The sequence below is a fragment of the Amblyomma maculatum genome, chromosome 3 (assembly GCF_055883805.1).
Source record: "Amblyomma maculatum isolate TAMU_Amacu chromosome 3, ASM5588380v1, whole genome shotgun sequence".
NCBI classification, from domain to species: Eukaryota; Metazoa; Arthropoda; class Arachnida; order Ixodida; family Ixodidae; genus Amblyomma; species Amblyomma maculatum.
The window spans coordinates 100,411,425-100,425,181 of record NC_139346.1 but is presented as its reverse complement, the minus strand read 5'-3'; the positions used below and the strand labels follow the sequence as shown (position 1 = coordinate 100,425,181).

Here is a 13,757-nt window from a genome sequence, read left to right as displayed (position 1 = left end):
AGAATTCCGCAGCAAAGAAAAAGGGCGCTGCAGCTGCTTGTGGCAATAATTTGCTTAAATTATTTTGTGTTTTGTTACGCATCACATATTACTACTAAAAAAACAAACGTTTAAGGTTGTTTATAAATTATAATGTTTATTTTGAAAGTTTGTGAAGTTTGCAAAAATGCATTTGAAAGTTTGCAATGGCGCTTGAGACTCTAGCGCTATCGTTTTCGTGAAAACAGCCGGCGGCATGCTTCACTATGTGTTTCATGACCGTAGGAAGTTGATTGTTCGCGTTCGTTGTGTTCGTCGTGTTTTCTTAGCGTGAGTAGTGCAAATGGCCGATTATGTCTTGGTTAAATGGGTGACCGCTCAGAAGTGGGACGTATACCCTGTAAGAAACCTACAATCAAAAGAACTGCAGGCGAAACTGATGGATAATCCAAAATACTGGAAGATTATTCCAAACCAAGGAGTACTACATGCCCAGTGGAAGGAGGGGTCGTACTCTCCTACGTTCATTCTCGGAGTGGGTAAGTAGTCAAACGTCTCTTGTCTCTTTTCGTATTCGTGTCTTAATAATGTTTACCCGTGAAACACCTTCCTTTGGTACTCGCGGTGAGTCGTCTCGCGAAGTCGTTTACATGCCCGCATTACGACCGCATTGTGTTAACCGGCAGGTGACAGTAGTGCACATGGTGAAAGAGGTAGACAGTTGATTCTGGGAATTGCGTGAAATTAAAACAAATGCATAATGAACTGAATTTGCGGAAATAAGAAGTAGAATAAACGCGGCTGCTGTCGTTACGTGGACCTGATCCTCCCTGTTTACACAGCAAATGGCAATTCTTGGTGTTTCGTGATAACAGGAGTAGGCTTCCCAATTTGGGCTCTATATATATAAGAAAAAAAAGAAAAAAAAACACCCTGCCCGCATCGTCGTCTCGGAACGGTGCGGCATGGAGAATGGCACCTCCTTGATTATTGAAGCTGATTTAGAACAAGTTTTAAAGATGCCCAGGGTGCTCGTTCCGAGACAATTGGTAGTGTAGGAGCGAAACGGACGCTTTCACAGCTGCAGGCGACTGAAGTTTAAGCAGATAAAAGCGCCTAACGTGTTGTCGCATTCATTTACTTTCATATTCATTTTTTTTTTTTTTTTTTTTTATTGAAGCGTCAAACATGCTTCCTTTCTTCGCTACCAGCCATTCCTCAGATTTCGCGCAGAGAGAGAAAACTTTATTAAAAAAAGGGGAAAAAAATAGTGTGTGTGTGTTGGGGAGGCAGTGTGTGGAGTCTCCATTCTAAGACTCCAGTGGCCTGGGCTGCCGCTTTTGCCCGAGTTACCAGCCTACGCTGGGTTGCTAGGTCCGAGCATAGCAAAGTAAGCAGTGATATCAGTTACCAACAGCATAATGCTGCAATTATTTTTAGCTGCTGATGTAAAAGTTGCTCCCAGTGCATGGGGTACGGCCAACAGGTGGAAGGGCACCGCTCTCTCCACTTCATTTTCAATGCGTTGCACTTTGCCACTACTTCTGGATGAGGCTATCTGCCACGGGATCGCATGCTCCCTTTCATAAAGCTCACGACTGTACATGGGTACAATCCCAGCATTCATGGCCGCATTTCAGTGGAGGTGAAATGCAAGTTGACTGTGTACTGTATGATGTCATTTGCACATTAAAAAACCCCAGGTGAGCCCACCACTACGGCATCCCTCATCGCTATAGCTTAAGTCGCTTTGGGACATAAAACACCATGAACCTACCATAAAGCAGAGTGGCTATGTTTTACGGTATGCGTGGGAGCTCAAACTGTTTTTCTGGAAATGCATCCTTTGTTTTGTCCACTACTGTTTTGTCCACTACTGCACACTACTGCTGGGCATTCTGCCCACTTGAGCAGTAGTGATGCTGGATGGTGTCAGCTCGCAGTTAAACATTACCATGTCCTTTTATGTGCTAAGGTTTGCTCAAGGGCTAATGTTCCTCCTTAAGAAGTGTTGCTTTGAACCCTGAACAGTGTCCATGCTACGTTTCTCTTGTCAGTGGTCTTCATTTGGTCACTATTTTGCTAATCTCATGTGTGGAACCAGATATCTGCACAATGCGTTATACTGAATAATTTTTGTATGATGCATTTGAGTGCAAATACAATTTAGTGAATAGACCTTGCCACATGTCGTTTTGCAGGAAAGCTGCAGCTGTGACAAAATGTCTAAGCCAGCAGATGCAAAAAAGAGAGTCCTGGAGCTTGAGGATGAAGTGGGGTCTGCAAAAAAAAAAAGAATGAAGAAATATAAGGCCGCAAGAGATGAAGCACGTCAGATGCTTGGTATGTGATCGCTTTTTTCTGAAGCCATTGGAATGCTGATCTCCATTGCCATGAGACTGAAATTATTTGCTGTGTCACCAGATGCTACGTAAAGCATAACAAATTCAAGTGCTAAATCTTAAATGAATAAGACCTCTTGGTCTGTAGGACGTCCTAGTAAAAGCACCAGTAAGATTATGTTGCTGCAATAAGGTTCCCCCTACACTGGGGATTAGGATTGGTGTTCCTCCTGTAGTTGTCTTTGCGACACATTATAGGTGGTGTACAGTAGTGCTAAGCTACACCGTGGCGCTGCTGCATGACGCCACCAACCACCATGCTTGCAGTGCACGTAGCAGATGAACTGCTGCCACTCCTGCCCTGCAAGCATGCTTTGTTTGTGTTACAGTGAGTTGCGTGTCACATGTCATTGCTTGGGATCGGCATGCATCTGAGATTGAGCCTGTTGTCGTATGTGATAGCTGCATGAAAATGCATGGTAAACAAATGCCACTCAAGGTGAGCACCTGTGCTGATTTGTGCTGCTCAAGCCGAGGCCGAAAAACGGGCGCGGGTTTGGGTTCCTTTCTGTTCTGGAGTGGTCGGTGACAACAACGCTCCAGTGAACCCGGAGAGCTGCATTAGGTTCAAACACATTCACGGGGTATAAGTTGTAGCCAGATGGCTGCGGCAGGTCTGTGGTGCTCTTGCATTACTGTGGATGGTGTATCTGAATGGAACCCTTGATTCCCTCAGATTTTAACCTCAGAGTCTCCTGCAAATGATGAGGTGCATCTAGAATGAGCGCAGGAGGGACAGCAAAAAATCTAAATTTGTATGAAATTATCATATGTGGCCTCGTCCTGTCTTGGACCTTGGAATCCTTATGGCATGCGCTTCATTTTCCTGTGCCATTTTGGTCACTTAGGTGGTGTCTTTTCTTTTTTTTTTCACAACAGGAAATTTATGCTTGTCCAAGCTCGGCACCTGGCTCAGCAATCTGCCTAACTTAACTCGGTCACTACACCATGTTAGCAAATGTCGACACGAAAGACAGACACGAGACAGGTGAAGCATGGGCTATCGAGTATCAGCTACACACTCGAGTGTCAGCCTTTGTCCAAATGTATGGCGTACTGCTGCCGCCATACATGTATATTGCATGCTGACCTCTTCAAGGCCCTTGCTACCGACAAACTGTTTCAGGGATGTGATCTGACTAACTTCTGTTAAAGCGCTCACAGCCATCTCGGCATCATCATTCACACCCATGAATTCATTCTAAGCAATAGCAGCACCCGTCAGTTGCACTGTAGCTACAACGTCCTCCGCAGTTAATTCAATCCAGGCATTTGCACAGCGAACAAAGAGATCAGAAGTGGGATGTCAGCATTGGCTTCATCAATTGCTATCAGCATCCCCTAGATTATGTACCGCTGATAGGGCGCCTTGAGTGCGTGAGTGATGCCAGTGTCTAGCAGCTAAATTTTGAATGGTGCATTTGGTGACAGAAAAGGGTTGGTCATGCAGTCAAGGGCAAAGAAAAGGCTTTTCTCCTGCGGTGAATGTTACATGGGCTGCTGCTGCTAGTGATGAAATAGTATGTTTTGTTCCAGCTTTCCTTTTTTGTTTTTTTCAGATGTTGCTGAGCTGGTCAATCAGCTGACGGAATCCGTTAATAATGCTGCGTGTACAACACAAGCAGTTGTGCTGCCAACCGAGGCTCAGGTTAGTTGCTTTAGTCTAGTGTCTGCATGGTTGTGCTCATTACTGCCTTTCTCGATGAAACTTTTTTAAGGGTCACACAAGAACTTGGTTCTAGCTTTATGATAGCACTGCCACAAGTCATGCACTTCCATTGAGAAGTGTGCAGGGATAGGGAAACGAGGAGCTCATTATCCATGTGAATGAAGTCAGCAGTCACTGAATTCAGAGATAGGCAAGAAGCAATGCTCTTTATGATTGGTTGGCTCTTAGGGTTTAATGTCCAAAGCGACTCAGGCTATGAGAGATACTGTAGTGCAAGGCTCTGGAAATTTCGACCACCTGGGGTGCTTTAACGTGCATCGACAACACAGAGCACACGGGCACCTTGCGTTTCGGCTCCACTGAAAAGCGGCTGCCCTGGATGGGATGCTGTTTATGAGGCTGGGCTCACAGACTGCATAATTAGTAGCATAATGATATTTTTAAATGAATGTCAATTTGATAGAAACGACAAAAGACAGACAGTGCTATTTTCTTCAATTCGTCAAAACAACCATGAAAAAAAATCCCAACTGCTTCCTTTCATTTTAGTGACTGTTACTTCATTCGTGTGTATATTGATTTGGAAGAGTTTTTGTGAAAGCTGTAGTGATCGGAAGTGCAAGGTTACTTTTGTTTACGCTTCCTGTTGAGCATACTTCGCTTGGGCTATAGCAAAGCCCTTTTCATCAGAAAAGAGATTTCCATTAGCTTGTTTAATATTCAGCAATTTCTTAGGTTATCGATCTCGGAAGGCCATCTTTTTGCACTACAACTCGAATGACGCAGCTGGTGCTCCTCTAATCAGTCATTTTAGCGACTTGGGCCAGTCATCATGGTATTCAAGCTAATGTGCATATAATCCACTTGCACCTAACAGCCACCTGCAATGTCACTCTGGCAGGTCAAAGGCAATTAACCACCATGGTATTGCCAGGAGGGTCTCCTTTGAGAAGGAGTTGTGGCTTCTTAAGCTGATCCAACAATAGTTCAATTTCACTTTAACCCCTTGAGCACTATTATTTCGAGATTTCTGGCTAAAATTCTTAAAATTACGATATCGTTCAAGGCCCCATTACATGAAAATTTGTTGTCTGTGTTGTGAGTAAAACATCAAGAGCATGGCGCTGGCAAGTGGCATGGCCGAACACACATTCTTCGATGATTTGTGTGGCTTAACGAGACCACATGATATCCAAAAGTTAGGAGGAGCTGCTAACTCCGGTCGTTCATTTGAGGTGGGAAGGTGAAATATGAATCAACATTTCAGTGCTCTTCAATGCTGAGTCAGGCTTGCTACACCTAGGCTACGCAGACATGTTGATACAGCTTGGTTAAAGCAGGGCTTTATATGTTGGGTGGTAGCCTCCACTGGTCGCATTATACCCTTAAAGGCGGAGCTTAAGTGTCCCTTTAGTTTTTATTTTTACTGCTGGTTTCTATTGGTAGTGTAATAAAAAAGGAGGTATCCGAGACAAAAATATTTGAACCAGAAACTAAGTCAAATGAGCGCAGTGAAGTTTATTGCTCATTACGTGAAAAATCAACTGCCCGCCAATAAGCAGCAATCTAGTCGAGTAACATATAGCGAGGTAACTGGAAATGTTTTACAAGGGATGACCAAGAATGGAAGCCCAGGGGGTTTCATCGGAATGTCAATTTTCATCCACTGACACAGAACTCGCAATAGTATCGTCTTAGCTGTCATCACCTTCGTCGGAAGAACTACTCATGTCATCACTGTCGTCTTCACTTCCCATAACAATGCAAAAGTTGGTGTCTGAGCCATCTTCGGATGGCGAGGATGGCAACGAAGAAAAGCTTCTTTCCCGCGATGACGGGCCAACAGTGCATGCGTTGCCTCTACCAGGCACCATTTTTCTCATTAAGGCTGCTTAAAAGGCTTTCAAGCGGTAGAACAAAAAGCAGTTAACGGGTCAGTGGTGCCATCTGTCAAATGGCGCATGACCTAAGCCACAGAGGAGCGCTGTACTCACCTAAAACTCTCAGGGTGAGGATCTATCCTGCAAGGACAAGCACTCGTCCAAAATGGCTTGAGGGCATCTTTGCAAGGACGAGCTGCTTGTCCAAAGTGCTTGAGGGGTTAAATTATGAAAACTACCTGTGCAAGCTGGAAACTAAATGTTGTCTCAAAGTAGCACATACAGAGCAGGCAGTGCATGCTTTTGCTAAACCTTCATTGGCAGTTTTTTTAATTGGTTGAGCTTCTGATGTACGAAAAGGATGTTAGTATTTTTAAACAGGAGGTGACAATGTGGGCACTGTGCTCTATCTAAACTGGCTTTTAATGGCCTTTGCAATGTTAATGATGAGTAAATCCCTTTATTTTCTGACTTAAAATCTGTTTTTTTTTTAATATTGTTGAAATGCAAGCATAAATTAGGTCGTTAAAAAATCTCTTATTTCTTGTTTTTTCTTCTGCTATAGCAATGCACTATTAGCGCTCAATCCTTTGCGGGGCATTATGTGCCCTCTTTTTGGCTAGTTACTTTAAATACATATTACACAATTGTCAGGTTACACTAATAAAAATGTTAAAAGATGTTTGGCCTGATTCAAAATTAGATCAAAACACCGCTCGGGAAGGTGTCAAAAACATCCAATAGTTTTCATATGCCTTCATTGTTGTACATGTTAAAGTACGGCTTCTTGAATGTGTATTTTTATTTGCAAACAAATGACCTTAATTATGCATTTTGGGGTTTCTTTGAATGTTCTTAAGCTGGTCTAAGTTTTTTGTTGTTTGTAGAGCCCCTTCATTTTCTTATTGCATATCAAGGAATATTGTTGTATGTTACAATACTGGTCATAGTACTAATATTTGCTTTTTGTTCTTGCAGGTGCACATTGGCAGCAATATTATGGTAAATCAGCAGTTGATTGACCGCATGAAACTCAGTGCGGGCAATCAAGCAACAAAGATTGCGTGTAACTTGGTGCGGGTTGTGTTCTCACCCGAAGAACTAGAAGAAAGCTCACTCTATGGCCGTGTCTGCAAAGCCCGCAAGGAACAAGCTCCAAAAAAGGCACTGGGCTGCCTAAAATTGGATGCTGTTATCTGTAAGTCCTCGAGCTCATAGCCTGTGCATGTGATGCAAGAGCATTCTGAAATATTGTCCAAACAGCTGACTTTTCAGTGATGGTCAGGGTCATAATGCTTGCCTTAATGCATAATGCTGTGGTGCCTGCATGGCGCTCACACTGTCCGTGCTCTGTATATTTAATTTACAAAAGCTAAGGAAGGCTGGATGGACTCTAGCTTGTTCATTGCAGTCATGCTTCTAATGTTTTTTTTTTTCTTTTTGCAGCCTACACCTGCTTGCTCAATGGAGTACTAGCCAAGGTGGTCACCGGCAGTTGCGCAAGTTTGCACTGGGATTGTGGACAGTGATCCAATTTTTTGTCGCAGGGTCTTCGAAAGCAGGCCTAATTGCAAGGCCTAAACAGAGGAAGTACATCTATTCAAATAAATATAAGCTCATACAAACAAATGTTTCAGTCTGAACCTACTTCCTTCGAACATCCACCAAATATCCCATAGTCATCATTCCTTCGAACTTCCTTTGAACCAATAATTGGCCACTGCCTGTGAACTCAACTCAAACTGACAACGGTCTGTTCCCTGGGAGCTCAAAGGAAATTCACAGGAAATTCACAGGATGGTCAGAGAAAGTTAATTCACTGTGAATTCAAAATCAGTAGCCAATTCTCAGTTCAGAGGAAGTTGCTTCCTTCTGACTTTTTTGAGTTCACATTGAACTCAAAGGATGTTCCCATTTTTATAAGGGTAAGCAGTGACAGCAGGCAGAGCTCTTTTTCAACCTGCCATGTGCAGCCTGTATTGTCCTCTAAAAGCCAGCAGGACTGTGAATCTGTGTTGCGGAAGCCGCAGAAGGCTGGATCTGGCACCTTAAATACTCTTATGCATTTCTCCCTCATCGGGCAGTTATAAATTGTTTTCGAATAATAGGCTATTAATGGTTAGGTTTCTGTTCTTGCAGTGAGAGGAACAAAGCAGAATAAAATCACAATAAGGAAACAGTGCGATGCTGCCTATTCTTCCAGGATCTGCTGATCCCCACTTCAATAAGGGCAGATATATGCTGGCCGCTTGCACTTCAGGCTGGCATGTGCAGGGGGAGTCAAAAGTACCCAGAGAGATTCTGCTTGTGGTGGACATATTTTGGTACCTGAGATCCCATAAAAACACGTTATCTCAGGGGTTAGAATAATGATTCTGCTACCCTCAACACTTTTATGAGATATGGGGGCGTCGTAGCGGCCTGGCTATACTGCTCAGTAGCATACCCTGTGACCAGGCAACTTTTGACTACTGCTGTATATTGTTTACGCAAGTGCATCTCCTTCCGCTGTCGTCCTGCTGCTTCTCTTGTTGCTTTGAAGCCATAAATGTTGATAGCGCACATCCAGGCGCCAGTGATCACCACCATTCCAACAAAATATCTTCTCGCACATGTAACATGTTTTCCTTAATGAAGGAGAGAGCTCCATTGACTAAGTTTTGGTTTGTTTCTGCTGGAGGTGATATCTATAAATAATGTGAGGCGCTAAATGCATTTTAGCTCTGTTTGGCGCCTTGGATCAATTACAGTGCGCTGAACAGTATTATACGATACAATATGCAAAACTATGATACTGTTCAGCGCACTCTAATTGCAATATGCAAGAAGTTGTAGAGTAATGGAAGCACAGCTGGTGAATACAGAGAACGTCTCATCATCTAAATAAATCTCCTTTCTTGCTAATTATTTCTGAGTATAGCGTGGTTTTTTAACTTTTCCAGGAGCGGAGGCTTTTAAGAAATCATAAAAATATCCAGGGCTGCGATATTGGACAGGCAGACGGCAGCATTTGCAAGGTAAGATTTTAATGCCTCACAAGTAACAGTTCATGCTAAGTTCACTTTCTTGCTGTGGCATTTACCACTTTTACGAATATATTAAATTTTCCTTCCATAAAAGGCGATCATTGTGTGGTTTTAGGAATTACCTACTTAATAAAACATTATCATTTTTTGTGAGAAGTATTATTTGTTAGAAATAAAATACCTAAACATACAAACTTCATTCTACACTTAGCAACGAAAAGTGATATACAAACACCTGCGTTTGAGACGGAATTTGAAGGAACTTGGACGTTTATTTCTACAGAGCTATTTTTTTCTCTTTATGGAGAATCATGGGTCACGCAAATTTTTCTATGGAAATTTATATTCTGTTTTAATGAATATCATATATTTCATTCCGAGAAGTTTCACGTCTTCTCTGTACTTAAAATTACTGCTGAAGGGTGACTTTTTAGCTTACAATATGTTACATTTAACGGCCTTTTTAGGCCTTGAAACATCTATCAGACGTTCAAGTGGGCAATATTCAATTATTACTTTAAAATGAATATTTTCATAGGTGCTTATAAAATACCAGATGATTTGTAAGACTGTTGCGAAAATTTTCTATTCCAACTTGCTTATAACGCCGAAAAGTTGCACAAAGAAAAAGAAAAAATTCAGATAGTACAAGGTTGTTGCTCTAAAGGTTTAAAAGAATAAGGAGTATACACATAAAAATAAAGGTCAGAAAACAGCGTATAAAACTTTAACAATTGAAAAATAACAAATATTGCGATCCTAATAATAACTTTGATTGTAGCAGCACTGTTGTTTAGAGCTTTGAAGCATCAATTTTTTCTGCGCCTGGAAATTAACAAAACACATATTTTAAAACCTTTCTTCCGGCGGCCAACGCAAAAGAAAAACTTAATAATGCTATTTACTTTTGAAAGTATAAATGTTTATAAAAATTGTCACAGCTACCACGCACAGCACAGTGTTAAGCTGGTGGTGCACACAGCGTCCTTCGCACTACATTTGCGCTACGTTCCGCATTGGGCAATGGCCGTGTCGTATATACAGAGAAACGATTGATAACGCAATCAGAGTAAAACTTTAAAAACAGTGCTCCTTAGCCCGCAGTAAAAGCATACGTTAATCTATTTAAAGGAACCGATCGGCTGTTCTCAGTTAAATGCCGAGATAAAAATAAAACAGATGAATATAAAAAATGCACAATAAACGGTCCGCCCATTTGCACGTTTATCACCCCTACGCAGTCTCTGATTCCCACTTTGGCGGCTACATGCGGGATTCTGTGCGTGTGGTAGTGTTTACAAATTAAAAAAGAAAAAATTACATCTTGAGAAACGTTTTGTGCACGATGGAAAAGCCGAAGCTTAGTCCATTTTATTACTCCACGTTTTATTTTCAAAATACTACGAGGATATATGGCTGCTGGAAAGCAAAGTTTGTGCTAAAATACAAGCTGTTTGGCAGCTTTTACAACGTGAGCTGCATCTGGTAGGGTCAAGACGGCTGTTCTGGGAAAGCGAAGTGAGTGAAGACCTCCATGGACGTTCACTGTAGCTTCATATATTGTAGTGGGCACGGACGTCTGTATCCGCCAACTGCTGAAGCGATAGCACATTTTGCGCAATCTCGTTTTGCAGCGAGAAGCTGCATCTCTTATGGTAGTAGGGCGACTTTTGTGACAAACGAGGATTGCGGAAAATGAAGCCAGAGCAAAAGTAGAAAAAAGCTTCGCAGAATTACACAGCGTTTCAGGCTAGAAGGTTATTGCTTCCGCTTCGCGGCTCGCTGCCCCTCCTCCCTCACAACGCGGGTAGAAAGGAAGGAGAGAAAAAGGCGGGTCTCTCACCCAGTCGACAAGTGTGCATGCTCTCCTGAAACCACGGTCGCAATTGAAAGGACGAGGGGAATGGTATGTGTTCGCGTCGCCTTTCGCTTACCCCCCACGCATCTGGTTCTTCCAAACTTCCCACGACAAAGTGATCAGCACGTGAATGTAACTGCACGGCAGATGCTACCCCTTTGTTACTCTCACAGTGTACTAGCGTGTGAAATCGGCGGTTGGAAGAAACCGCAACGCTTCTAGAGGTAGACGCAGGACAAAGACAAACGCACATAACTGCGTTGAAAATTACTGCCCTCCTTATGTGCCTTCGTTAACAGAACATCGTGATCCTTTATGATTTACAGGAAGAAACTTTGACAGCAAAAATGTCCAACGTTACTTAATTACACAACACATATATGTAATCCGTGCAAGTTCCGCGAGAGGCACACTAGTTTTGCTTTCCCGTAACAGACAAGCTTCAAACTGCCCCTTCTCTCGACAACCGTGCTGCCACGTTTCGGCGTGCGCCTTCTTCCTTGCCGCCTCCTGCCGTGGTCACCGAAGCAGCAGCCGGAGAGCAAGGACGCGACATCTGCTTTGAGGTAGAGAGGAGTGGCAATCGGTCACACCAAGGGCTCCCAATCCACGGCCGACCTCTTCACTCCAGTTGCTTGTGCAGCCCAGCCTTGGCTGCGGGCGCATATGGCTTTGTGGGCAGCGCTGTGTCGTTGCTTTGGGAAAGAGCAGGATACAGGCTGCAGACAGCCTTGTTTGTTCCTTGCCTAGAAGAGGGTGACCATAAGGCGGCAGAGCCACATCCTGCTAATGTGCCAGACCTTTCGGCTTCAATCCCAAGTCAGTTAACGCGAGTCTGATGCGCAAGGGCTTCAATCCCAAGTCAGTAACGCGAGTCTGATGCGCAAGGCGGCGAAGCTTAGCTCTCTCTACTTTTTTAATCTGCCATAAATATTGCATGCGACGTTCGCAAAAACGTAAGATCTTTTCACGGGACAATATCCCCAATGGATTAATGAAGAGCGGTGTATTTCTTCCTGGAATGTTTTTAGCTCACGATGTAATGAAAATATACTGTTGATATAAATCTGTCTTGTGGAATGCTTATTTTTAGCAACAGTATATAAAATCTTGTTCTTCAATAAAGCACTAGATCAAATATAGATACTTTGGAAATATTTAAGCACAAGGTATTTTTCTCTAAATGAACAATGCTCTTAGAAGAAATCTTTGCTCTCAACTTTATGTTCAAATTTTAAACTCTGACAGTTATTGCCTGGTGGTAAATGCAACATATGCTTAACTGATGTAACCGCCGTGGTTTTTAGGGCGTTCAACTGCAGAACAAGAAAAGTTGGTTTCATTTTGATCAAAGCCGGCGCTTTTATATTGAGGCGCAAAGTAGGGACCCGTGTTCTGCAAGGTCAGTGCACAATAAAAAAGAGCAGGTGGTAGAAATTTCTGCACCCACCTTAGGAGGTCTCCAATAACGTAAGTGACTTCAGAATGACACAATATATAAGAAAAAAAGCCTAACCAATTAATTCACGCTGTCACAATTTGTGAGTTACCAGTCATGTAGCCTGGGAAGGTAATGGTGATGCACACGGGAGCAATAATGCGCGTAATATAATAAAGTATATCTAACTGCAGTTTCATTTTGCAGGATAAACGCCGGGATGTCCGCTTGTGCTACCAAGGTCTATGCGTTCCAAAAACAATATATGAAACCCTACAGGAGTGGCACCGTGAAAATATCAAGACTTCGCCTCCCTATTGGCCATCTACAAAAGTTTGGACTTCAAGCCCTTTGTCTTCAGCAATTGCACATCTGTTCCCAAAGCATGACCAAGAGAGAACACCGCGACCCCTGAGCACAAACGAACGCGTCGAACCTGAACATTTGTCTTCAGAATACACGCCTTCGTACGCAGGTAAAATTTCCAGCTCCCCCCATAGACCGACGGACGGACCTGCTATTAGGCTTGGCATTATGACTGAGGGGCTACGATTCAAAACCGACTATCCAGTTACAACTCATGGACCATTCGTCACGTATAAACCTCCTGAAATGACGGGTCCCACTCGTGTCTACCAGCCAACAACTGATCCTCCGTATACTACGTTTGACTCCGTGATGACCGGACAGTCATCCAACGTCTACAATTACGGGACAACTGGTCATCATTTTTCCACTTTTCAGCCCTTATTCAGTTCTGAGGCCCCTGCCACCCGCCTGGCCGAACAAAGCGACTTTTCTAGAACAAGCAATAACGATTTTCTGGCAACAAAAATATTTTCCTCGAAGTATGGGTACTCTTCGACATCTGACTTTACCACCAACAGCCCGTCAAAATATGTGACAGCGGGTGGAATCTTAAGCACATATGTTCTCTCGGTGCCAAAACAACCTTCCAGCGTACGTCGGGCCACAAACATAGATCATATGTCTTCTCCAATTGTGTCTACGTTGACATCTGAGCCGTCCACGTACTATTCGGCGCGAATACACCACGCTTCGGCGACCGCTTCTGCGTCCGTCTCTACGACGACACTGCAGTCCTCCAGGAGAGAGCAGCCCATAACAACAGATCGTCAGACTTTCTCATTTTGGCCAGCTTCGGGAAGTGCGTATGCTCTCGTGAACCTCTCAAGGACACCTAGTTCGTTCCAATATATCTTGACTACGAAAGAACAACACTCCAGCGCTTTCCCTCCCGTGACAACGGTGGGTACCACTCCCTCTATGAGAGAGCCTTCTCGTACATCTGCCCATTCCACCAACCATACGCCATCAATGAATTATATATCCAGCAAGTATGCCTTCAGCACGACAAAGCAGGCCACAAACACCCGTCATCCGCACACAAGAGATCACAATTCTACACGTGCTTTTTCATCAGAGAATTCCACTTATACCACTATGATCAACAGCAAGTATTCTAAAATGATCACAAGAGAGCC

General features: G+C 43.3%; 1 protein-coding gene across 1 annotated transcript; it reads left to right on the top strand.

The window, feature by feature from the left end:
- Positions 1-243: 243 nt before the first annotated feature.
- Positions 244-7,559, top strand: LOC146195426 (uncharacterized). Its single transcript, XM_084597822.1, has 5 exons — positions 244-518; positions 2,181-2,322; positions 3,941-4,029; positions 6,909-7,128; positions 7,377-7,559. Exons 1-5 carry the CDS (start codon positions 468-470, stop codon positions 7,457-7,459), a joined length of 585 nt encoding a protein of 194 aa, XP_084453948.1. The 5' UTR covers positions 244-467; the 3' UTR covers positions 7,460-7,559.
- Positions 7,560-13,757: the final 6,198 nt, after the last annotated feature.